The 24,354-nt window shown below is 56.1% G+C and overlaps 1 protein-coding gene across 1 annotated transcript in view; it reads left to right on the top strand.

Annotated features, from left to right (window-relative positions):
* ST3GAL3 (ST3 beta-galactoside alpha-2,3-sialyltransferase 3) overlaps positions 1–23,949 on the top strand; it is a 135,126-nt gene extending 111,177 nt beyond the window's left edge. Inside the window, 9 exon segments of the mRNA XM_044005043.1 lie at positions 1,145–1,239; positions 2,550–2,613; positions 3,334–3,346; positions 3,348–3,430; positions 3,709–3,766; positions 3,768–3,896; positions 14,598–14,744; positions 16,817–16,963; positions 20,114–23,949. Coding sequence (XP_043860978.1) covers positions 1,145–1,239; positions 2,550–2,613; positions 3,334–3,346; positions 3,348–3,430; positions 3,709–3,766; positions 3,768–3,896; positions 14,598–14,744; positions 16,817–16,963; positions 20,114–20,203 — 826 coding nt within the window. The 3' untranslated portion in view covers positions 20,204–23,949.
* Positions 23,950–24,354: the final 405 nt, after the last annotated feature.

Genomic DNA, 24,354 nt, shown 5'->3' with positions numbered 1-24,354 from the left:
TACCTCACTTTAAAAAAAAAGAGAGAGCATCAGGAGCTCAGAGAAGGCCTCTGAGGAGATGAGAAGGGAGGGCATCCCAGGTATGGCAAACGGTCAGGGCAAAGGTGTGGAGTTGGGAGATGATGCCTCCTGCGGGAGCAACAGAGAAAGAGGCCAGTTTGGCAGAGCGCGAGAGGTGGTATGGCACCGGGAGCCACAAAGCTGCTTTAGAGCCAGGAGACATCTCCATTAGATCTCAGAGGCAGTGTGGAGTCACGAATAGAGTGCTTGAATAGGAAGACCTAGGTTCAAGTCCTGCTTCTGTCACTTCCTGGCAGTCTGACTCTGTACCTCAGTGGCTGCATCTGTAAAATGGGATTAATAAAGATTGCACGTGGGGGCAGCTAGGTAGCACAGTGGATAAAGCACCGGCCCTGGATTCCGGAGGACCTGAGTTCAAATCCGGCCTCAGACACTTGACACTTACTAGCTGTGTGACCCTGGGAAAGTCACTTAACCCCCATTGTCCCACCAAAAAAAAAAAAAAAAGATTGCACGCCCCTCCTCCCATCAGGAGTCCTGCTGAGACCAGATATGTGAAGTGCTTTGCAAACTTGAGGGAAGTTTAAGGGCCTCCAGCCATCTGGAGAGCCAGGCACCTCTGCTAGCACTGGAGTACCCAGATTGCTTCTGCCTGGGGATGATGACCATGGAGAAGGACCAACCAGTGGAAGCAGTAATGAAGCAGGAGGTGCCAGGCAGGGCAGCCATGGGCAGGGTGGGGCCAGGCTTGGTTGCCACCCTTCTCATTGCCTGAGCTGGAGCGGCTCAGCACAACACAGATGATGCTTCCCAGCTCCGGGTGAGAGTGCTCGTTCATCCATCCCTCCTCCCTGTCTTCCTCAGTTTCCCCACCTGTAAAATGAGAGGATGGACTCACTCTTCATTCTCTAAGGGCATCAGGCCACCTCTCTGCCCTGTAAGCTCCTGCCCCCTCCCTGGTCCCTGTCCTCTCTGGGGCCTGTCTTCTCCCGTAGCACCTTTGCTGGCCAGCTGCTAGGACCTGCTGCGTTTCGGTCCCCTCATTGGCTGGCTCCCACCTGCTCCCCAGCTCGGGCGAGTCTCTCTTAGAGGAGTAACGGGGCTCCATGGGCTGTTTCCTCAGATTCTCCAGGCCTGCCCCCATGTTCTTGGATGACTCCTTCCGCAAGTGGGCCCGCATCCGAGACTTCGTGCCACCCTTTGGAATTAAAGGACAAGGTAGGTTGGGGCCCGGGCATCAAGCCAGCCAGCGGGGAGTGCTTGGCCCCCTGGGGACCCGAGAGCTGGTCCCTGTAGAAGGATGAGGGTCTGGATCTCATCCTCCCACCGCCCGAAGGGGCTGCCCCAACCCCCAGATGTCAGCATAGCCTGGGCTGTAACTCATCGGGCAATCAGCAAGAGTTTGTTAAAGTGCCCACTGTGTGCCTGCCAGTTGGGAGACAGAGACAAAAAGGCGAGCGCTCCTGTCCCCTGGGAGCTCATCCTCTGAACCGTGGGAGGACACATCTCTCTGACTGAGCCTCCCAGGAAACAGGGGCTCCTGGAAGTGGAAGTGAAGAGGCTGGGAGAGCGCTGGAGGCCCTGCTTGGAGACTGGGGGCAAGCCCCATTCCTTCCCTGGGGATCTCGCTGGATCCTCACAACCCCCTGTGGAGAGAGGGCCTGGGATGAGCTGGGTGCACGTTTTCTCCTTTGTCCCCAGGCCCAGACACACTTAGACATTCAGGCCCACAGGGACTCTGCCCTGGAGGTCTCTCTTGCATGGGCTGTGTGTGTGAGCGAATGCTTGTGCGCGCATGCACACACACACACACACACACCCACTTCCACGTGCAAGCGTATTCTGCACACCGTGCCAGCATATTTCTGCACAACTGTGCCCACTGTGCGCCCCTGAGCCCGCGGGGTGCGGCTACTCCTCATGAGGACCTTTGGGCCCAGCAATGGCCTTGGAGGAAAGGGAGGGGAGAGGAAGCAGGGCCTGCACCATCCCGTCCACGGGCAGAAGGGAGGGCCTGGCCGTGTTCGGCGCCTGCCTCAGCAGCCCACCCTTCAGCTTGCTGAGGGCTCAAAGCTGCAGGGGAGAGGGGACTGGGGAAGGCCGTGCCCGGGGGGAGCTGCAGGGCCAGGATGGCATTTGGAGGGGAGGAAGGAGCCAGCAGGAATCCCACAGTCCAGCCACTGCCATGGCCAAGACTGACGAGTTATAGCCCAGCGAGGCGGTGCTGACAACTGGGGGGTGGGGCGGCCCCTACAGCGGGTGGGAGGATGAGGCAGGGGGGGGCTACCCCGGCGGGTCCTCCCCGGGGGCAGGTAGCCACTCCTTTGGATGATCCTGGCAGAAGCCCACATCTATAGGATCTTAGGGTACCAAGCCCCTTCTCCCCCCAGGTGGAGCATGGGTGTCGGGGCCCCCAGTTCCCCAGGGATCACAGCTCACGTGGTCACATTGCAAAGTGTCCAGGCTGCCTTTGCAGAGGAGGATTTCGAGTCAGACCCCCTTCTGAAGCAGCCTTCTCTGTCCCACAGATAACCTGATCAAAGCCATCCTGTCAGCCACCAAAGAGTACCGCCTCACACCTGCCCTGGACAGGTAAGGCCTGGCCTGAGCCCATGGGCCCCTCAGGGCCCTGGAGCCAGGTGGAGCTTGGCAGCTCTCAGCCTTGCCCCCACGAGTGACAGCGGAGGGCCTGGGTCCTTCTCCATCCTTCCCAACCTTCCTCAGCCCTCCACGGCATTCAGAAGCCACTGGTCCAACCCAGATCTAAACCAGGATGCCCTCCCGCCCTCTTTCCCATTCCACTCTCGTGGTCCTTAGGAAGTTCTGCTTCTGTGAACCTCCCAGACTTCTCCCTTCACCCTCTATTGGTCAGAGAGCTCCCTGTGCAGCCACACTCCCTTCCCTGCTAGTCAACTCCCTCTTCCTTTCTTTCTCTTCTTCCTACTTACTTCCCTCCCCACTTTTTCCTCTCCACCTCCCATCCCCCATCAATATGAGGCCCTTACCTGCACAATGGAACAGACCCCGACCTACACGGAATAGGACCCAGAGAGAGCAGCCCAGAGACATCGCCCCCTGGCCTCAGGGTCACTTACATGTCACCGGGTGCTAGGAATGTGATGGGCCACACCTGTGTCCCCCCTCCCTCTTCTGCCCCACAGCGGACAGTATCTGAAGCTCCTTGAGTCAGCAGTATTAGGGTTGGCAGACAAGGGAGTCCAAGGTCTTGGGGGAGCTGGGTGGCCGACCACCATTGCCTGAGTTTTGGGGCCCAGCCCGAACTCGAGGGGGCCTCTGCCGTTCCCCCCACAGCCTCAGCTGCCAGCCGCTGCATCATCATAGGGAACGGAGGCGTCCTTGCCAACAAGTCCCTGGGAGCCCGGCATCGACACTATGACATTGTGGTCAGGTGAGCTCTGGGCAGGGTGGCAACCAGCAGCAAAGAGAGAGGGACACGGCAATTGGGCTCCGGTCCTAGGCCGGCTGGCGCCTTGGCCCCCGATTCTCTGTTTGCCAATGAGAACGGGCTGCATGACTCCCTGTGGCTCCATCCTCCTCTCAGGACAAGTACACAGGCTGCTTCCCCCATAGCTACTGTAGAGGGGTAAACTGAGGCTAGGAGCCAGGGGGTGGGAAGAGGAGGGATGTGCCAGGACTCTCGGGACCAACCCGACTGTGCTTCACTAGGCTGAACTCAGCACCGGTGAAGGGCTTGAGAAGGATGTTGGGGGCAAGACCCACCCTGCCGCAGCACTTACCCTGAGGGTGCTATGCAGCGACCAGAGGAGTATGAGAAGGACTCGCTCTTTGTCCTGGCTGGCTTCAAGTGGCAAGACTTCAAGTGGCTCAAGTACATCGTCTACAAGGAAAAAGTGTGAGCCTGGCCCTCCGGGACCCTGACTGCCCACCGGCAGCCCCACGCCACAGCAGGGGATTGGCCTTTGATGACGCTACCTGCCCTCCTACTGTCTGTCTGCCCTGGGGTGGGGCTCCCTGGCTCGTGCACTGGGTGTCAGGAAGGGGCGCACCACGTGAAATAGTTCCCAATGACCTTTGCCTGCTGGAAGATGACTCCCAGCCCCATCGGGTAGCCCCTGAGCTTTCCTGACATGGCCCCACCACCGAGTCTGTGCTGGGTCAGGAGCCACCAGTGGGGGTGGCCCAAAGGATGGCCATGCTGTCCCCAGGACAGGGGATGGTGGGGGAAGCATCACTGGGGCTTCAGGATGAGAGCCCAACTTCTGGGGTCATGCCAGGGGAACAATTTAAGATTTCTAAAGTGCTATAGAAATGGGGCGTGGTGGCTGTTCCTTAAACTGGGTAGAGTGCTCTAAGGTTTGCAAAGCTCTTTGCCTGTTTGATCCTCACAAAAACCCTGGAAAGTAGGTGCTGTCCTATTTTACAGATGAGGTAACTGAAGCTGGGAGTAGTGAAACGCTCAGGGTCCCACGGCTCATCAGTGTCTGAGTCCCCAGCTTCCTGCTGGGCTCTGCTCAAGGGTGCCTCCCCCAAAGGGGTTTTCTTGGCCCGCCAGCTGCTGGAGCCTTGCTTTCTGAGATGACCTTGCACAAGCCATTTGCTGCAGAATGTAAGCCCTGTGAGGGCAAGCTCTGGGCTGGCGCAGGGAGCCTGGTGCGCTGCTTCTGCACTCATGGGGGGGTCGGTGGTGGAGCCCCCTGTGGTTATTCCCAACCGCTGCAGTGAGAAGGGCTTGTCTGTTCGGCTGCATGCCACATCCTTCAGCAGATGCCCTCCGCCGCCGGCCTTCCCCCTGCAGGCCCATTGCCTCTTGCCCTTTGCTTTGTGCTGCCATAGGTTCTGATGGGAAAGGCACTGGGAGAGAGGGATGGTAGTTCTCTGCCCTTCTCATCTCGGACATCTGCCCAGGGGTGCAGGAGGCCCAGCGTGCCCCCCTCCCTCCCTCCGCACACGTCTCTGCCTGGCCCGGGCCAGGCCTGAGCCCTCTCAGCCTCCCAGATGCTGCTCCCGATTTGTATCTCTTCATTTCTCTAGGAAGGATGATCATGGGAGGCTGGGGGGGGGGCCTCTGTGCACTCCCCAAGGTGGGGCTGCTCCTTCCTGAGCTGCCAGCTTTGCCCTCTCGTGTGAACCCTGGCCTTGGTTCTGAGCAGCTGGAGCCTGACAGCAGGGCCCAAGGGCAGCTCCCTTTGGACAGGGCTTCCGCAACACCAGTCACTTCTTGTCCGTTGAGATGCTGCTCTTGTCTGACGTATTGCCAAGCCCCATCCTATCTTGGACACTCACTCGTGGTTTATCTGGTGAGTTACCTGCCACCACAGTCGGTTGACTCACGGACAAAAAGAATGCTGGCAGAAGAGACGGAGAAGCTTTGTTCACTGTCCAGCAAGAAAGGGAAGCCTGAGGGACTGGCACTTCTGTTGCTGCTGTCCGGAGTCGGTCAAGCAGTCCAAACAAGCATTCATTAAGCACCTGCTGTGCCAGGCACTGTGCTAAGTGCTTCACAAATATCATCTTATGTAGTCCTCACACCAACCCTGTTGAGGTAAATGCTATGATTATCCCTGAGGTTAAGTGACTTGCCCAGGTCACTAGTTATTGACTTACTAGCTGGTATCTTGGAACTCAGGTCTTCTGACTCTGGGCCAGTGCTCTACCCACTGCAGCCCTAGATGCTGTGGTGGCACCACCAAGTACACATGAAGAGGCCTAATGTGGAGTAAGGCTGGGTAGGTAGATTGGAGCCAGGCCATGAAGGGCTTTATTTGCCCAGTGAAGGAGTTTGCACACTAGGTAGCCCTGGAGTTTGTTGATCAGAAGAGTGAATGTGGTCCGGCCTGTGCTTTAGGAAGGTAACAGAGACTGGAGGCAGGGAGGCCAGGGGAGGGGATGGGGAAGAAGGCTGTAATTCGGAGAAGGTGGAAGTCCTAAGACTGGGCCACTACTTAGGTATGGGCAATATGGAGAGTGAAGAGTCGAGGATGGCACAAGCTTGTGAACCTGGGAGGACGCCAAGTTGGCAGGGCCTACCAAGAGTTAATGGGGAAGAGCAGAAGAGGGCAGCTTGGCTAGAGAGTGAATGTTGAGTTGTGAATGCCCAAGACATCCAGATGCAAATGTCTGGGAGACACTTTATGATTCAGACTTCCTGGGGGGTCAGGAGAGAGTCAAGGACTGGAGAGATGATCTCTGAGTCCTCCTTGGGGACAGGATAAACTGCACCCATGGGAGCAGATAAAGTCAGAGAGGAGAGAAGAAGGTTCAGCATGGGGCAAGAGGGGTCAGACAGGAGAATGTCCAGGGAGCCACGTCAGGAAAACCCAGAGAGGCAGTCAGCTGGCTCAGAGGGGGCAGGAAGGATGAGGAGGGGAAAATGTTCTTTGGATCTGGAAGCCCCCAGCAGCTGGGGCGATGGTCCAGGCAGGAGGTGATGGGGGCTTGCACCAGCATGGGGTCAGGCTGAGACGAGAGAAGGTAGAAACGACCGGCCTTGGCAACAGATTGGATGTGGGCCGAGGACCTGAGCCTGGGGAACCGGAGGATGGTGGCACCTTCTATGATGTTCGGAAGAGGAGAGTGTTTTGTAAGGAAGATAATGACTTCCTTTGGGGCCTGTTGAGTTTAGTTGTCTGCGGGACATCCGGTGTGAAATGCCTGAGTATCTGGACATGCCAGACTGGGGCACATGCGGAAGATCAGCATAGAGGGGACCATTGAAACCAGGGAGCTGAGCAGGTCCCCGAGTGAAGTGTCTTGGAGGGAGAAGGGGAGGGCTTGGGGCAGCAGGTCCCGGCCCTGGCCCAGCCCGTGCTAGAGCAGATGGGCCTCACCCAAGCTCTCTCTCTGCTGAAAGTGCAGCAGCTCTAAGCTTCTCGCCTTGCCTCCTAGATCCGATTCTCTTCTCGGCAACAACAAAGAATGTTTTGCTGAGGCTTACAGTGAAGGAATCTTGGGAGGAAGTGTTTAGCCTTGGTTTTTTTTGTGTTTTTTTTCCTCAGAATTTGTGGTAGGGCAGGAGCAGAAAGCCAGGGCTAGTCTGGATGTGCCCTGGATTGGGGGAGAGCGGATTATGTTGGGGTGGGGGAGAAGGAGAGCTGGGACGCTGCGCACTCATGGTCTTAGAAGTCAGCCCTTGGAGACCTTGGGGAGTGCTTGGGAATGCAATTGTTGATGAAGATGGTGGTCTGAAGTCCTGATGCGGCAGCACATGGAGTCTTGACTTCCAAAGGAAGGCAGACAAGGCCAGAAGCAGGGGCAGGCCTCGAAGAGGGAGTTGATGAGCCACAGGAACAATGCGCTAGTAGGGCATTTGTCTAGCACGCTGAGGTTGGCCCCGGGCAGGGCTCTGCTTTATATCCATAGAAGCCAACAGGTCACTGTGGCTCACGTGGGATCTTGGGGGGCAGGGGGGGTTCCCCTCTGTTCTCAGCCCTCAGGACACAGATGGAGGAGTGGGCTCATTTCTCCATGGCATGGCTTAGGAAGGACAGTGAGAAGCTGGTAGGTTCAGAGGAGGGCACCCACAATGGGCAGGGTGCTTGGGACTGGGCCGGGGAGGACAGATGGAAGGAGGTGGCATGATTAGTTTGGAGAAGGGAAGACGCAGGGGGACACGAGAGCTGCCTTTAGCTATGTGAAGGGCTGTGCTGGGGAGGGGGATCAGGCGAGTCCCTCCTGGCACCCCCAGAGGGCAGGCAATATGTGGGGAAACGCTCAAACGCAAAATGTAGCCTTACCATCAGCAAAGAAATCTCCCCGGGGGAGCTGGGCATGGAGCAGGAGGGGGATGCTGCGGGCGCATGCTCCCAGGTGCCAGCCACTTTGCACAGCCATCTTGCCAGAAGCCAGAGGAAGAGGAGGATGCCCTGATGGCAGAGGGCCCCCTTCTGCTCCCCAGGCTCCCCCAGCCTAGCCTCTAAGCTTCTCACCCACTGGTTCCTCATTCCTTCCCAAGAGGTCAGGAAATGTGTTACTGCATGGCTGACTTGCCCTGCTGAAAGACTCGGGCCTGAAGCCTGGGCCTCCTCCAGCCCTGCAGGGTCGGCGAGAATGAGGGGGGTTGCTCAGCGGGTGTGGTCCCAACCCAAGCCTACCCCCTACCCCTGGGAGCTTCCACTCCCAGACAGGCCGACTGCATGGAGAGTTGTAGGGGAGGGGGGTGGCGGGGGGGAGGCTTTCATGTCTGGTAAACAGCTACTCAGTCATCAGGAATCCCTCCCCCAGGGCCCCAGGGCCCCAGGTCTAGGCTTGGCCTTTCTGGCTAAGCGTCTGGGACTCGGGAGCCTGGCATCTGCCTTGAATGGCGTCGGCAGCAAGTGGGACCCATGGAGGTCAGGGGGCCTGGGATCTGCTTTGGGAGCGAGAAGAGAGCAGGGCTCTGGACCTGGGGGACCCAGGGTGAGACAGAGACTCCTCATGGGTCCCAAAGGCCTCCACGGGTACAGTATTCATCTGCCAGGCTGCTGTGTGCAAAGTCAGGGCCACTTAGCCTCGGGCCCAAGGCTCCCAGAAGCCTGTGTCAGGCGGGTCTAGGACCAACAACAGGCCAGGCCTCCTTCTCCTGGGAAGGGCCTACAGAAAGCAGCCTCCTCAAAGCCTCCAGAAACAGGAGGGAAGAACCACAGTCCCAGTGAGGAAAGTGCCCTGGAGCGAGGGCACCATTCCCCCCGGCCGTCCTCTGAAGCGAGAGCCAGCCATGCCTCACACTGGCAGTGACGGGACCGTCCCTCACCGCTGGGTTCCTGCTTCTTGTCCACTCATCCCCCTCCTTCCACATCCTTAAAGACGGCTCTGATGTCTGCCCAGTCCCTCATATGTGCAGGCCACACCTCCCCCATCCCTTTGCCGGGGCCCACTCTGGTGCAGTCTCCAGGCTCTACACCAGCCTCCTTGGGACACTCTCTCGTGGTCAGGGAACCTCCTCAACTGCAATGCTGTGTCTGTGTCCTGAGCAGGGCAGAAGTCACCGGGACCACCCCAGCCCACCTCGGCCAGACGCTTGGCCTGAGCTTTGGGGGCTGACCCATTATACTGTCGACTCTGACTGAGCTTTTGGTCCACGGATCCCCCCCCTCCCCAGACCCTTTTCAAAGTGCTGTCAACCTGTGTCTTGCCTGTCCTGGGTTTGTGAAAGAGTCTGGGCCTGAATGTCAGCTTCCGGTTTAGCCCAGTCTTGGACCCAACAGAGCTCTCTCTCTCTTTGGATCCTGCCATGTCATTCTTGAGGGCCATGCCTCATTTCCATGTCTAAACCAGGCCCAGAATAGAGTTTCCCCTTGTTGGTTCTTCCCCCTGGTGAAAGATGAGGTGATCAGAGGCAAATCAAGGTCTTCCTGGCTGTTAGCACTCCTCATAGGCCATCCTGCTGGCCTCCCAGCTCTTTCCTGTAGGCAAAATCCATCTCCCATCTCCATGCCTTTGCTCAGGTGGTCCACATGCTTGGATGCCCTCCTCCTTTACCACCACTGTTCAGAATCATTAGATGCCTTCAAAGCACGGCTTAGGTGGTGCCTCTACAAGCCAATTCCCAGTCACCCCAACTGTTAATGCTCTCTGCCTCTCAACGTTACTTTGGATTGACTTTATCCAAATACACATTGTAATGCCCCAATACAGTATAAGCTCTTGGAGGGCAGAAACTGTTTTGTTTTTATTTTTATAATAATAACAACAACAACAGTAATGGCTAGCACCTACTATGTGCCAGACACTCTGCTAAGTGTTCCCCATTTTACAATTTTAGAAAAACAAAGCAAACAGAGGTCAAGTGACTTGCCCAAGGTCACACAGCTAGTAAGTATTTGAGTCTGGATTTGAACTCAGGTCTTTGTCTCTCCAGGCTCTATCTACTGTGTCCTCTCACTACTTATTTATCTCCAGGGATTGGCCCGGTACCTAGCTTTGAGCAGTGTAGCTACTTAAGAAAGGTATATTGAATTGGGTTGAGCTGCTTTTGGCAGAGAGAGTTCCATCAGGTATCTGAGTGATGGATGTTGCCCAGGGTCCCCCGGGTCTGTTTCCCAGACTCCTCTTTTTTCTCTTTCTGCCGCAATGGTCTGCAGATTCTTATTACAAGACTGTCTCTTTGGCGCTTCCGCTGAGTGCTCTCTGCCTGCTAGTGGATCTTCCTAATAGACAATGCTCCCTTGTCCCCACCCCTTCTTTCCCTCTCCTGTTTCTTTTGAATGAGGTACGCGATGCCAGATCTCATCCCACCACATCTCAATGGTGTTTGGGAGATCAAATTGGCCTCCCGGCCTTTCTAGTTCCTTCCTTTGCATCCAGACACCGGAGGCCAGGGCTTTATTGGGGGTTTCTTTCTTGAGCTGTCACTGCTGCTGCTGCTGCTGCACTCCTTCCCGCCCTCTGTGATGTCCAGCTTGCAGGGTCACTGGCGGTCCTCTCCATCCCTATCTTTTTCGGTGGACGTCTGCCTTTTTAGGTTTGCAAGACTGAGCAAGTACCTTCTTGTCTATGCTCCCTCCCTGGACAGGAGCCTGTCGTGCCTGTATTTTAAGCTGTGATCCTAGGCTCCAAATCACGTTGTGAGTGGTTCCCATGATCAAGATAGGGGAGTCCAGAGACAGGGTGTGCTCAGCAGGGCTTCCAGGAGCACGAGTGGCTTCAGAAATGCCTGGAGACCGCCCAGCTGGAGATGCCTGGCAGGGAGCTGGGGATGTGAGACGGCCCACTCAGGAGAGAGGGAGACTATGAAATCCTTGAGAGAAGGAGAGAAGAGGGGCCCAGGCCAAAGCACTTGGGCAGGCAGGCATCCAAGATGAGAGAGTGCAACGTGACCGCTAACCCAGAGGGCCCAGAAAACCAGGACAGAGCAGGGGCACGGAAGAGAGAGGCTCTGTGAGGGGAGGGAGGTCAGGGGGCATGAGGACTTAGACTTGGAAACTGTTGGTCATGTTTGAGAAGTAGTCAGGAGGGGCAGCTAGGTGGCACAGTGGATAGAGCACCGGCCCTGGAGTCAGGAGGGCTCAAGTTCAAATCTGGCCTCAGACACTTGACACTTACTAGCTGTGTGACCCTGGGTAAGTTACTTAACCCCAATTGCCTCACCAAAAAAAAGGGAGAAGCAGTCAGGGAAGATTAGGGTCCCGGCAATATAATGTTTCCACCCCAGGGGCTTACTTGCACCTCCCCCCCAAACAACCTCATACACGTTCTGTTTATTCACATTATAGGTAGGCTTCTTTGTACTTCTTGCCGCCCCACTTAGAGTGGGAGCTCCCTGGGAGGAGAGATGGTCTCATTCTTAGTACTTGTATGCCGAGCACCTGCCCAACACAGTCCCTAGTGCACAGTAGGTGTTTAGTAAATATTGTTGAGCGATTGGGGTAGGCCCAGGAGTCTTGACAGAGTTGTGTGCCTTAGGCTTAGCGGTGGTCAATAGTACTCTGGGGGAGGTGAGATGGTGGATGGCGGGGGCAGCCCAGAGCCAAGGATCGAGGGTCATCAAGGACAAAGGAAGAGGAATGCAGGCAGAGGGTGGTATAAGATGCTCATCCACCATAATTATGGTCAAGGTGTGTGAGGAGAAGAGGCCAGAGCAGAATCACAACAGCAGAGAGCTGGGAGGGGCGTGCAGCCAATCATCCACACAGGTACCCAGAGGGGATCTCCCCTGTGGTCTACCTGACAAGCAGCCATTCGGCCTTAGCCTGGAGCCCTCCTCTGAGGGGGGCCTGTTCCGCTCTGGGACAGCTCTGTGGTTAGGGGTGATGGCCTGGGAGAACAAGGGAAGGTAGAGAATCTGGATGGATGGCTTTTAGGTTCGGCCAGAACGGGGCATGTCAGGCCTTCGGGGGGTGGGGGGTGCCTGGAAGCCAAAAATGGGGGGGGGAGCTTGGGGGGACACAGCCAGTGTGATTCTCCCCAAGAACTTGGCAGCTAATAGGAGAGATGAAGGTGGGTACTTTAGGTGGGCAGGTGGGCAGTTGTGGTTTAAAGACCTGAGGAGAGGTGAGCAAAGGCAGGGATAGAAGTAAGAGAAAGAAAAGAGTCTATGGTCCTTGGAGGTGCTAACTGGCCACTCCAGCTTGGTCAGCCAGCAAAGCAGACCTTCTCTTGGGACAATCCCCAGCCCGAGCACAGCGTGTGGTATATAGTAGGCACTTAATGTTAGCTGACTCAAATTGTTGCAGTTCTTCCACAAAAGGGGTGTGTGTGTACCGTCTTCCAAGTCACTGATCAAAGGAGAGGGTACTTTTGTATCAATGTACCGAGGGAGGGGCAGCTAGATGGTGCAGTGGGATAGAGCACCAGCCCTGGAGTCAGGAGTACCTGAGTTCAAATCCAGCCTCAGACACTTAACACTTACTAGCTGCGTGACCCTGGGCAAGTCACTTAACCCCAATTGCCTCCCTTAAAAAAAAAAAATCAATGTACCGAGGGTAGAGACCAGAGCAGAGGCAAGATGCCCATGATGCTCTGCTAGAGACTTCCGTCCAGGCTGACATCCGTGTCTTCGTAACAATCATTCTTGTTTCTGTGGGGCTTTACCTGCCTCATGATGGCCTCGGGCCCAGGTAGACACAGCCAGTAAGAGGCTGAGGCTGAATTTGAACTCAGGGCTTTTCGACTCCAGGCCCAGTGCTCTATCTGCTGTGTAACTGCCCTCTGCTGCCAGTGGCTGTTACCCCTACTTCACAAATGAGGCACCTGAGGCCCAGAGAGGATTCCCATCAGGCCCCTCCATCCAGCAGCCCAGCTGAGGGGTCTCGGCTCCTCCGGTGGCCATGAAGGCAGCCCCTCCTTAGAGTGTCAGCTCCCCAAGGGCAGGGCCAGTTTCTCTTCTCTCTGTCTGCCTCCTACTGATTGGCCAGCAGCCGATGGGTCCCTCAGGAGAAATGATGACCAAAAGGCCTGTGGTTTGGCAGCTGCCAATGGCAGTGACACTTCTTGTGGGCTTCCCGTACTTGTGGGGGCCTTCCCTCTCCGAGCTCTCTTGGGAATCAGTTCCTCACTTCCCTGGAAGCCCAGCTTCCCGGCTGTCTTGGGTCGGGTCTGGCTGCTCTTCCTGTGGAGCCGAACTCCCCTGCCAGGGGGTGTTCTCCTCCCTCTCTGCCAGCCTCATGGGGCTCCCATGTGCTCTCTCTTTCCCCACCCACAATCCAGCTGTGTCTTTCTCTATAGCCAACAATGGCTCCAGCTGCAGGCTTAGGAGAGCTTGGCATGGAGATGTTTAGGGAGAGGGTTAATGATTCGATTCAGAGCTGGACAAGAGCTCAGGTGCCAGCTGATCCAACAGCCTCATTTCGTGGAGGACGAGAAAGGCCTCGAGGGGGAAAGGACTGACGGTCTCACGCCCAGTCATCCCCTGAGCCAAGGGGAGCAGGCGGGAGGGGAGCCGAGGGAATCCCGCCTAATTGCCTGTGTCTTCATTTTCCAGGTTTCTTATAGGACAGAATAATCAAGCCAGAGCAAGGAAGCAAGATAGAGAGCAAGGCAGCCAGGAAGACAGAAAGCAAGACAGTGGCCAGCTCCTTCAAGGCAGCAGCAGTGGGAGCTAGCGTGGAGATGGGGGAGGGGGCGAGGCCAGGAGAAGGGGGAGGGGGCAGAGGCTGGGCGCTGAGATGAGACGGTGACCAAGGCCCCTTTGTCCCAGAAGCCACTGCCATAGAGCCTGCTTTTCACCCTTACGCCACAGGCTTGTTCATCCCTGATCACACCCTGGTCCCCCACCCGTTATACCTTGTGTCATCCCCATTCACACCTCTGCCCCTGTCGTGCCCTTCCCCATTCATACCTCCTCCTCATCCTTAATCATAACCTGTCTCATCCTCATTCATAGCCAGTTCTACCCCCTTCAGACCTCGGCCTAAATGTGTGAATATCCCTATTCGCCTCCTATCCAATCCTCAAAGACAACCTGCCTTATCACCATTCGTGTCCCTTTCCTAACCCCATTCACACCCCTGCCCATCCCCATTCCTACCTCTTCCCCATTTTCACAATCTCTGTCCCATCTCTATTCACACCTCTTCCTCATTTCTACTCATCTCTGTCCCATACCTATTCACACTTCTGTCCCATCCCTATTCACACCTCTTGCCCATTTTCACTATCTCTGTCCCATCCCTATTCACACTTCTGCCCCATCCCCATTCACACCTCCTCCCCATTTTCACTGTCTCTGTCCCATCCCCATTCACACCTCTTCCTCATTTCTGCTATCTCTGTCTCATTCTCATTCACTCCTCACCCTATCCCCAGTCACACTTCTGACTTACCTCCATATCTTTGCCCAACTCTGCTCATACCCCTACCCCATTCCCATTCACAACCTTGTAGCATCTTCAGTCATGACTTATCTCATCCCCCTTCACACCCATGACTCACCCCATTCACAGTGCTGTCCCATTTTGGTCACACCCTTTCCCCAGTTCACCCCTAGTCACACCCCTCAGTTTGGTTCAGGCGTGTGCTCTCCTGCTCCCTTGTCACATGCTCTTCTCTCCCCATTCACACCCTCCTGACCCCTATTCATACTCCTGATCTTGGTTCACACCCTTTGGAATCTCATTTGCAGCCCCACACCTCTCCACTTTACCCTTATTATCTCTATTCTAATCCTTGTCATCCCACAGAGTGCTTCAGATGGTTTCTGGAAGTCAGTCGCCACCCGAGTGCCCAAGGAGCCACCAGAGATACGAATCCTCAATCCCTACTTCATCCAGGAGGCAGCCTTCAGTTTCATTGGACTCCCCTTCAACCACGGCCTAATGGGCCGGGGGGTAAGAAACCTGGCTGAGCCAGGATGGCAGGAGGGCTTAGTGAGGGGAAGACTATAGGAGCACAGGATTGGGAGAAATAGCACATACCCCAGGCCTGAAACTTCCATGGAGCCAGCGTCATCTCTGGGAGGAAGATCCTATTTAATAAGCACTTCCTGATGCCAGATCTGAACTCAGGTCTTCCTGACTCCAGGCCCTGCATTCTATCCACCTCCAGAGGGGTGTGACTAGGGCTGAACTGAGGAGAGGGTATGACCAACATAGGAAGGGGTCTCAAAGCCAGCTGGTAGGGAAGGCAGAGTTCTGGGAAAGCTGACCTGCGTGGGAGGCACCAGACCACCTGGAGGGCACAGTCATTGGTGCCAGATCCTGACCGGCAGAAGTGATGGGAACCTTGGGTTCTGAGTGGGCACAAGGCACAGCTCTGTCTCAGCGCGGGTGCTGCCCAGAAAGGGAAAAGCCAGGCTGAGCTTGACCTGTGTCCTTGGCACAGAGTCCAGAATAAAGGTGAGAGCCAGTCTCAGAGTCGGGAGGGCCTGGGTTCCAGTCCAGCCTCTGACCCTGCACAGGCAGGGTGGCCCTGGGCAGGCCCTTCAGCAGGCAGCGCCCTCAGGCAGGGAAGGTGCCTCTGGGGAGGTCCTCTCCCTAAGGGCCCAGCCTGTGCCAGGAGAAGTACAGCTGGGCCCTGAGTCCTGTATGAAGTCAATTCACCAGGGGTGAAGCATTTAGCGAAGTCTTGGCCACACATGTGCACACACGTGCATAAACCCATAAACACACACATACTCATAAACACATGTACGCGCACACACATACACACATACAGCACAGTACATGCACTGCCTATACCTACACATGCCTACATGCACTAACACATGTGCATATCCACACAATACAGTGCACATACAAACAGAATGTGTGTGTGCATGTATAAACAAATTACTTACATGAGCATGCGCTGCATGATACACACATGTATGAGCACACACATACACACGCATACACAAACCCACACTGCTCCACTCCTCATGACAAGGAAAAGCGGGACTCATCCAGAGAGATTATAGCCAGGCTGGCAGCTCACCAGCCAGCTTCAGTTTTAGAAAGCCTGCATGCACAGAAGAAGGGAGTGGGGGCCCAGGACTGTGCTCGGCTCACGAGCACAAGGAGACAGACCCTGCATCTCCACCCCAGACCTGTGCCTGAGTGAGGCCATAAAGGGGCATCCCTTCTTTCACCGGCTCAGCCACCACTTCCCCACCAGGCCTCCTGTCTGCCCATCTCCCTGCATCTCTCTCTGTCTCTCTCTCTCTGTCTCTGCCCCTCTCTCTGCATCCCCCCCCCCTCTCTCTCTGTTGCTTTATTTCTTTCTATTTTTCTCTCTGTCACTGTCTTTCTGTCTCTGTTTCTCTCTCTGTCTCTGGCTCTGTGTCTCTTTGTGTCTCTGTCTCTCTCTGTCTCTGTCTCTATCTCTCTGTCACTGTCTTTCTGTCTCTGTTTCTCTCTCTGTCTCTGGCTCTGTGTCTCTTTGTGTCTCTGTGTCTCTGTCTCTCTCTCTGTGTCTCTGCCCCTCTCTCTGCATCCCCCCCCCCCCCTCTGTTGCTTTATTTCTTTCTATTTTTCTCTCTGTCACTGTCTTTCTGTCTCTCTGTTTCTCTCTCTGGCTCTGGCTCTGTGTCTCTTTGTGTCTCTGTGTCTCTGTCTCTCTCTGTCTGTCTCTGTCTCTCTCTGTCTGTCTCTGTCTCTCCCTCCCTCCCTCCACTTCTCCACAGAGGGCTTTAGGTCTCTTCCCAGCTATTTGGCTGTGACCTCTATCTCTGTTCTAGTGTTGCCATGACCCAGTAGTGACAGCAGAGGAAATACTTGGTCCCGGATAGGGAATTTGGCTTCTCCTTCCTGCACCCTGCACCCCTCCCCAGGGCACCTTGCTGCTCTCCCTGGATGGGGCCTGCTGTGAGCTGGAGCTGGGGCTCAGGCTTGTCAGCGAGCTAGGGAGCATCAGACATTGCTTGGGAGGTGGGGAAGGAGGGGAAATACCCCCCACTCTGATCCTCTCTTCCCTCCTCCCCCAGAACATCCCTACTCTGGGCACCGTGGCTGTCACCATGGCCTTGCACAGCTGTGACCAGGTGGCGGTGGCCGGCTTTGGCTATGACATGAGCTCACCCAATGCCCCCCTTCATTACTACGAGTCTGTTCGCATGGCAGCCATCAAGGAGGTAGGAGTGGGGCATAGGGTGGGAGGTAGCGGGGTGCACCCAGCCCCAGGTCTGAATTATTTCTCAGGGGACTTGGGGGCACTGGGAGTGGGAGCAGAGAGCTGAAAACCTTCCCGGCTCCCCTGGCCTAGAGCCCTAGGCCCCCCATGCCCCATTGGGCCTTGGGTGGTTCTACACTTTCCTCAGTGCCTGGCTGAAGGCACACTTGGCCAACCTGCAGGTGGCCTAGTGCTGGGGGAGAGAGAGAGAGCTAGCACCCTGGGTGACACAGTCAGAATCCCAAAGGATCTTAGAAGGCTGAAGCTCTGGGCTGAATCCCATCGAATGAGATCTAATCAGAATACATCTAATCATAAATGTCAAGACTTACACTTTGGGTTCCGAAAATCAACCTCAGGATGGAGGAGGCCTGTGTGAAAAGGAGCTAGGGGTAGGGGTAGGTCAGTGGACCACAAGATCCACACGAGACCACAGGAAAATCACAGGAGAGCTCAGGGCATCCTGGGCTGCATGAAGAGGGAGGTGGCCCCCCCCTACTCCCCCCCTGCCCCCAGAGGCTCCTGTCCCACTGGGGGCCACGGTCTAGGGAGGACTTTAATGAGCTGGGAAGGGCACTAAAAGGTTCTTAGTCCAACAGAGAGAAGGCCCATGGGGGACATGATGGCTGAGGGGCTCTCCTATGAAGAAAGGTCTAGACAGAGCAGGCAGATGATTCTGCACGTAAGGACCTGCTGCTTCTTTTTTTTGGGGGGGGGCAGTGAGGGTTAAGCGACATGCCCAGGGCCACACAGCTAGTGAGTGTCAAGTGTCTGAGGCCAGATTTGAACTCGGGTCCTCCTGAATCCAGGGCCGGTGCTTTATCCACTGTGCTGCCTAGCTGCCCCAGGACCAGCTTCTTAATAATGGGTGCTTCCCTTGGATGGGCTGGGCTGTGGTGGGATATAGTGAGCTCCCCATCCCAGAAGCTGGATGTCCACTTGTCAGGCACATTGTGGCAGGTTGGACAAGAGTCACTGAGGCCTCTAGTCCCTCAGCTCTCAGATTCTGGGATTCCCTGTGAGCTGCTCCAGGGCAAGCCCCTCTCCCTCGAGGACCTCGGCCTTCCAGAGCACTGTTGTTTTTATTCTATTGCCCAGGCCCAACCATGAGCAGTGGGTACCTCTCCAAGCTCACGCGTCTGCCCTTCTTTCTGAAACGAGTGTGCGGCACTCATGATGATGCAGCTGCTCCGCACTTTCAGGGTCACTCAGATTGTTCAGGCATTTGTAACTTATCTTGAAGGAGCATCTTTAGCATTTTTTTCCAGGTATAGAGGAGGCTCCAGACTGGTTCTCCCAGCTCTTGCGCAGGCTGCCTGACTCTTATTTTCACTGGGGTCCTGGGAGTAACCCTGGGGTGCCAGGGTGACGGACGCTTGCTCAGGGCCCCCGCCTGTATGTATTCAAGGGTCGTTCAGGCTCTCCTTAGAACTTCTGAGGTGGGGAACTTAAAGACCCTCTTGACAGCTGCTGCTCCATTTCACAGAGTTGAGAACTGAGTCTCAGAGAGGGGAGGGGAGCTAGAGTCGGGCCGACCTGAGGTCCACTCTCTGAGGCCCCTCCTGTGGCCAGGATGACTGGAGGGCAGCTGCAGCCCAGGGTCCTGTCCTGCAGGCAGCCTGTCTTTACCCTCCCGCCTTGGAGGGGACTTCAGCTGGGTGCCAGGGGCTCCGAGTCTGAGGGACCCAGAACCGGATGAGGGACAGGGCTAAGTGTAAGGAGACAGGAGGAGGAGCTGCCATGCTTAAATACCCAGGCAGAGGTGAGGGCAGGACAAGGTCTGTGCCATTGGACCAGAGAGGGTGTCCGTGGGGAACAATGGGAGGACCTCAAGTGCCAAGTAAAATGAGCTTCCTTGTCTGGTAGTGATTTTCCCATCCCTAGAGTTCTTCGAGCTCACTTCTGAGGGATGTTGCTTCAGGGAGGGGCTGAGCTGAGTTTCCTCAGAGATTTGATGGGGACTGTGGGCATGAGAAGGTCCCTGCTGACAAGTGATGTTAATCAGGGGCAGTGGACCTGAGCTCTCGGGCCCCACCTGGGAGACCCCCAGGGGTCCTTTGTCCTATGCTTGTCATTCCCTCATTGGAGCTGCCCCAGGAGCTGGTGGGGGTGGGGATAAGGAAGTAGCAAGTTCACAGAGGTCCTGCCCTTAGGGAATTCTTCCACACTGGCGTCTCTGCAGCAGCTATCCTCCTGCCCTGTGCTCTAAATGCCTGTCCGAGGTCCTGAGATCCCCGGCTCCAGAACCCTTGCTAGGTGTCCTGCCCCTTTCTCTTTCCTGTCTGTCTCCTTTAGGAAAAAAGAGACTTATTTAGATTCAGAGCCAGGCGGTCAGTGCAGCCACAGGTCCCTGGGCCTTCCTGTCCCTTCCTTCTTGCCCCTTAGGGCCTGCTGCCCCAGACAGCTCCAGCTGCACCCCAGCCATGGAGCCTCCTGATGGCATCCCAGGCCTGGGCGCATTCACCCACCCTGAGTTAGTGCCATGTCTTCATCCCCCAGGAAAGGCAACTGGTATAGACATGTTTTCCATCACCTCAGAAATGAGAAAAATTCAGCCCAGCAGACATCACCACCACCACACCCCTCTCCTGTCCCCAGCCCCATCCGTAGGCAACCCTGCTAATCTCTGGGCACACTGTTGTCCTTTCAGGGCCAGAGACCATGAGGCCATCCATGCCAAAGGCTTTGTCCCAGGGCCCCACCTTCCCAGTCTCCAAGGGTCAGTCCCAAATCAGCCAGTGTCCCCAACCTCCCGGGCCCTGGCTAAGAGCTGGCCTGAAGAACTGCTCCATAGACAAGGCCCCGAGCCTGGAGCCTGCCCTTCCCAGCAGCCTCCTGACACAAGGAAAGGCTTCTTCCATTCAAGCTTCCGCATCCAGCCTGGCTTCTGGGGGCTTGGGCGTGGCTCAGGGTCAGGCTGGACAAGATGCCCCCCGCCCCCTGACTGCAGGCTTCCAGCTGGGAGTATGTTGCCCAGTGGTGTGCGGACTTGGGCCCTGCCCACAGTAAGGGGGCCACAGGGATCCTGGCCTTCTGCTGTCTGGCCCAGCTGGGCCAAGGGGCGAGAGGTGGGGGCTGCAGCCTGGGTGACCAAGCTTCTTTTCACTTTCAGTCCTGGACACACAACATCCAGCGAGAGAAGGAGTTCCTTCGGAAGCTGGTGAAGGCCCATGTCATCACTGACCTCACCAGCGGCATCTGAAGGGCCCAGGACTTGGCACTCAAAGCCCCAGCCTCCACAGGATGCCAGACCCAACCTGTGATGGGAGAGCCACCTTCATTTTCATTGGACCCCCGGATGGACAAGGAGCCTCTGGGTGGGCAAGTGCCAAGGGGCCCGTGAGAGCAGGAGCAGCTGCCCGGCCAAGGGCCACCAGTGCCAGTCTCCACCCGCCCAGCTTCCTTCCATGGAGGCATGGCCTCCTGTGAGAAACACTCACCCCAGACTGGGGTCCTAGGGAACCTTCCCAGGACTGGGGGGCTCTTCCCAGGACTGGGGGGCTCTGCCTAGAACTGATGAACCTGCCCGGGACTGGGGGGCCCTGTCCAGGACTGGGGGACTCTGCCCAGGACTGAGGAACCTGCCTGGGACTGAGGAACCTGTCCGGGACTGGGGGGCCCTGCCTGATGCTGAGGGCCCTAGGTGGACTGGGGGGCCCTGACTGGCTGGCTGGCAGGGTCTGGCCTCCAGGGCCTCTGGGAGCGTCTCTTCCCTCAGTGTTTGCTGTATTTTATTTTATTTTATTTTGTCGATGCTGAGTGGGGTGGGGAGGGAGGGAAGGGGATAATTTATTTTTTAAATAAGGATGAAGACATGAAGTCTGGTCAATGTTTGGCAAGGAGAGGAAAGCCGGGAATGTCCCTGGGCTGCCCCCGGTGGGGGCGGGGAACAGCAGAAGGGGTCTGAGGAGCTGGGGGTGGGGTGTCTGCCGCTCCCAGCCCTGCCCCTGGCAGAAGGTGCGGCTTAGAGCCAGCCAGGGGAGGGGAGAGGGGGACAGAGAGAGTGGTCTGCCCGTCCTCCCCTAACTCTCCTGAACCCTTGGGGCCTTGCAAGGCCCAGAGAGGAGGCCTGAGCCCTCTGCCGCAGCAGTGGTGGTGATGGTGACAGTGGGTGCAGTGGCCCCTGCCTCCTTGGTGCTCTGAGGACCTTCAAGACTTGGGGTCTGAGGGGATGTATCTGGTCTCCCCTGAGGCCCCGAGCTGCTGCTGCTGCTGCTGCTGCTGCTGCGTCGTAGGGTCCAGGCCAAGATGAGCAGGGGCCTGTGGGGCCTGCGCTACCCCTTCTTCAGGGCCGGAGGAGCCATAAAACCGGCAGCCTTCTGGCCTGGGTCTCTTCCTCGCCTTTTCCCCTGGTGGGCTCTGAGGCCGATGTCTGCTTGTCCCAGTCATATCTCATCAGCTCCTTCCATGAGCCCAGCCCAGCCCACCTCGGAGAGCCTTCAGGGCGGGCACCCAGGCCGCATGCAGCGGCCCCCCCCCCAGCTCTACCAGCAGCCCCGTGGAGCCCCTTTGGGCCAGCCTGCCCACTGTCTCTCCCCATCAGACTCCCTGAACGGGGTCAGGCTCTCCTGGAACTCAGGATGTGCCTTCAGGTCAGTGAACCGCAAAGCCCCATTTGGCTTTTCCCTGGAGACACAAACTAGCAGCTTTCCATCTGGCCTGGCTTTGAGCTTCCTTGCCCCTGGCACCTGGGGCCTCCCCAGACCCTGTGCTAGATCTCTCCAGAAATCTGAGGTCCCCACGGCCACACTGGGAGTCACTGCTGTCAAAGCTTCTGGGTGTGTGTGGGGGGCGCCTTAGCCCCTGCCTGGGCTCTGGCCTGGGGGAGGAAACAGCCACTGGCCTTCCCTTCCAGCAGTTCCCAAAGCAGGGGCTGCTATTGGGTGCCTGCCTCAGGGAGGGGTGGGGTCCTGTCCCTCTGGCTCTGGGTGGGATGGGGCCCCCTCCCTGGGGCCCCAGCCTAGTGTAGTGAGTGACTGCAGAATTTGGGGCTCTTTTAGGTGCCTCTCCATGGGGCCCTGAGATTGTGCCTCAGGAGGAAGCTGGGGTGCGTTCCTACCAAGGAGAGCAGCCAAGAGGGGCCCTTATAACCTGGATACTTGGTGTCCCTGAGGATGCAACCCAGAGGGGTGAGTGCCTGAAGACAGGCAGTCACAGGCAATGCCCCTTCTTCTTTTAGGAGCATAGGATGGCAGCAAAGGGGCAGAGGGCAGGGTTGGGCAGGGCCTTAGGCCAGAGCTTTTCCTCCTTGGCAGAGCAGAGCCCAGCCCTGAGGACCATAGTGCCTCATCCCAGAGAGCCTCAATCCCCAGAAAGCCCTGGGGCCACCCCACAGTATAGGGGACCAGGCCCTGGCCTGCTGGAGATGGCCATTCAGCACCCCCATGCAGGGGAACGCATAGCTCCCCTCCGCCCCTCCACGGTGCTCTCACTACCTCTCAGGCAGTGCCCAGCGCACAGTAGGCAATCAGCTCAATCTCAGTTTGCTATATCATGTCACTCTCTCCCTGGGCAGCCTGTTTGCTCTTGGACAGTGCTCACTCTTAGGGGAGAAAGTTCCATCGAGTCCCGCCTCCCCCTGTACAATCTAAGGGCTGCTCCACCTGGCGAACACTGCAGGCACTTGCTAACTGGCAACTGAAATCTCGGCCGGCCACGGAGAAAGGGGACCCCTCCCTGCCCCCATCCTCCTGGGCCTTCAGGAGGCTAGTGATCTCATCGGGAGGGAGGGGCTGCTGGGCATCCCAGTGCACAGAAGGAGGGCCGGAATCACAGTCACCGGGTCCTGTCTCAGTCACTTACTAGCTGTGGGACTGGTGGCCAGTTACCCTCTCTGAGCCTCCATTTCCTTATTTGTAAAATGGGGGTAACCCTAGCACCCACCTCCTAGGGGCATTGGGAGATGCTGTTTGTAAAGCCCTTGGCCCAGTGCCTGGCACATAGTAGGAGCTTAATAAATGCTGGTTTCCATCCTTCCTTCCTTGATGTATCACAACGATTTGAGAAGCATTGGGGTCGAAAGGGTCGCAAACAGCCAAAGACCAGGAGGAGTCTCTTCTTTGACTCCTGCTCTGTAAGGGAGCAGACAACAAAACAGGGAGAGTTAAGTTCCCCACTTGGGTACTTCCACTCACAGCTTTCATAGTTCACTATCCAAAGCAGCAGCAACAGCCTTGGAAAAATCCCTGGGACCTGTGAGGGGAGGGCAGGGGAATAGAACAATGACCCCATGCCAGGACATGCCCCTCTAACCACCCGCCCCCCTCCCCAGCCTCCCTGGTAACCCATGGATTCCCTCGGTCTCTTTGTTTAAAAGGAAATTTAAACAAGTTTAGATTTTTTAAATCTTCTGTTTTAATCGGCCAGAATGGGCTTTCTTCCCTGCCTCTCCACCACAACGGAAAACGTGAGAAAAATAAAAACCCATTACAAGCACACAGAGCTAATCAAAACGAACTTCCATATTGGCTGTGTCCCAAAATGCATTTGTCTTGTTCTACGTTCTGAGTCCTTCAACCTCTCTAAGTGAGGAGGTGGGTGACAGGTTTCATCATTCTTCCTCTGGAGTCCTGCTTAGTCATCACACTGATAAGAGAGTATTTATTATCTCAATAGTATATCCCCTCAAAGTTATCTACCACACCTTTTTCATCCATTCTCCAATTTGTGGGCACCCCCTCAGATTCCCATTCTTTGCTACTTCAAAACTATCGCTATTTTTGCACCTTAAAATTTGTTTTGCTTAGGACTAATCCCTTCCTTAATCTAACCTCCTACTCACCCTTTCTCCCAGTTCTCTCTTATTTCCCTATAGAATGAAATGCATTTCTGTATCCAACAACGTGTGTGCATATTCTTCCTTTTTCTGACCAGTTCAGAATGCGGTAACAGTCATGTCTCATCCATTCCCCTCCCCCCTTAATTGTAAGGATATCCAATGGCAAGCCTTGATAATGTAATATAATTGTCCCTAACCTTCTTTTCCCTAGCCCTCCCACCATGTATTCCTCTTCCTTTCTTTCCCATTCTTTTCTTAAGATCATCAAGACATAACAAAATTACACTCAGGTTTTTTATACTTAGTCTCCCTCTATGAATCCTCATGATGATAAGAGTTCAGGGAGGGCATGTTATCATTTCCCCATATTTTTTTAAATTTTTTTGTTTTTTGTTTTTTGCGGGGCAATGGGTGTTAAGTGACTTGCCCAGGGTCACACAGCTAGTAAGTGTCAAGTGCCTGAGGCCGGATTTGAACTCAGGTCCTCCTGAATCCAGGGCCGGTGCTTTATCCACTGCGCCACCTAGCCACCCCCATTTCCCCATATTTGAATGTAAGCAGTTTATCCCTGTTTA

Source organism: Dromiciops gliroides, chromosome 4 (genome assembly GCF_019393635.1).
Source record: "Dromiciops gliroides isolate mDroGli1 chromosome 4, mDroGli1.pri, whole genome shotgun sequence".
In the NCBI taxonomy this organism is placed as follows: Eukaryota; Metazoa; Chordata; class Mammalia; order Microbiotheria; family Microbiotheriidae; genus Dromiciops; species Dromiciops gliroides.
Note: the sequence above shows the minus strand (reverse complement) of the source record. Positions and strands in the feature narration are given on the sequence as shown.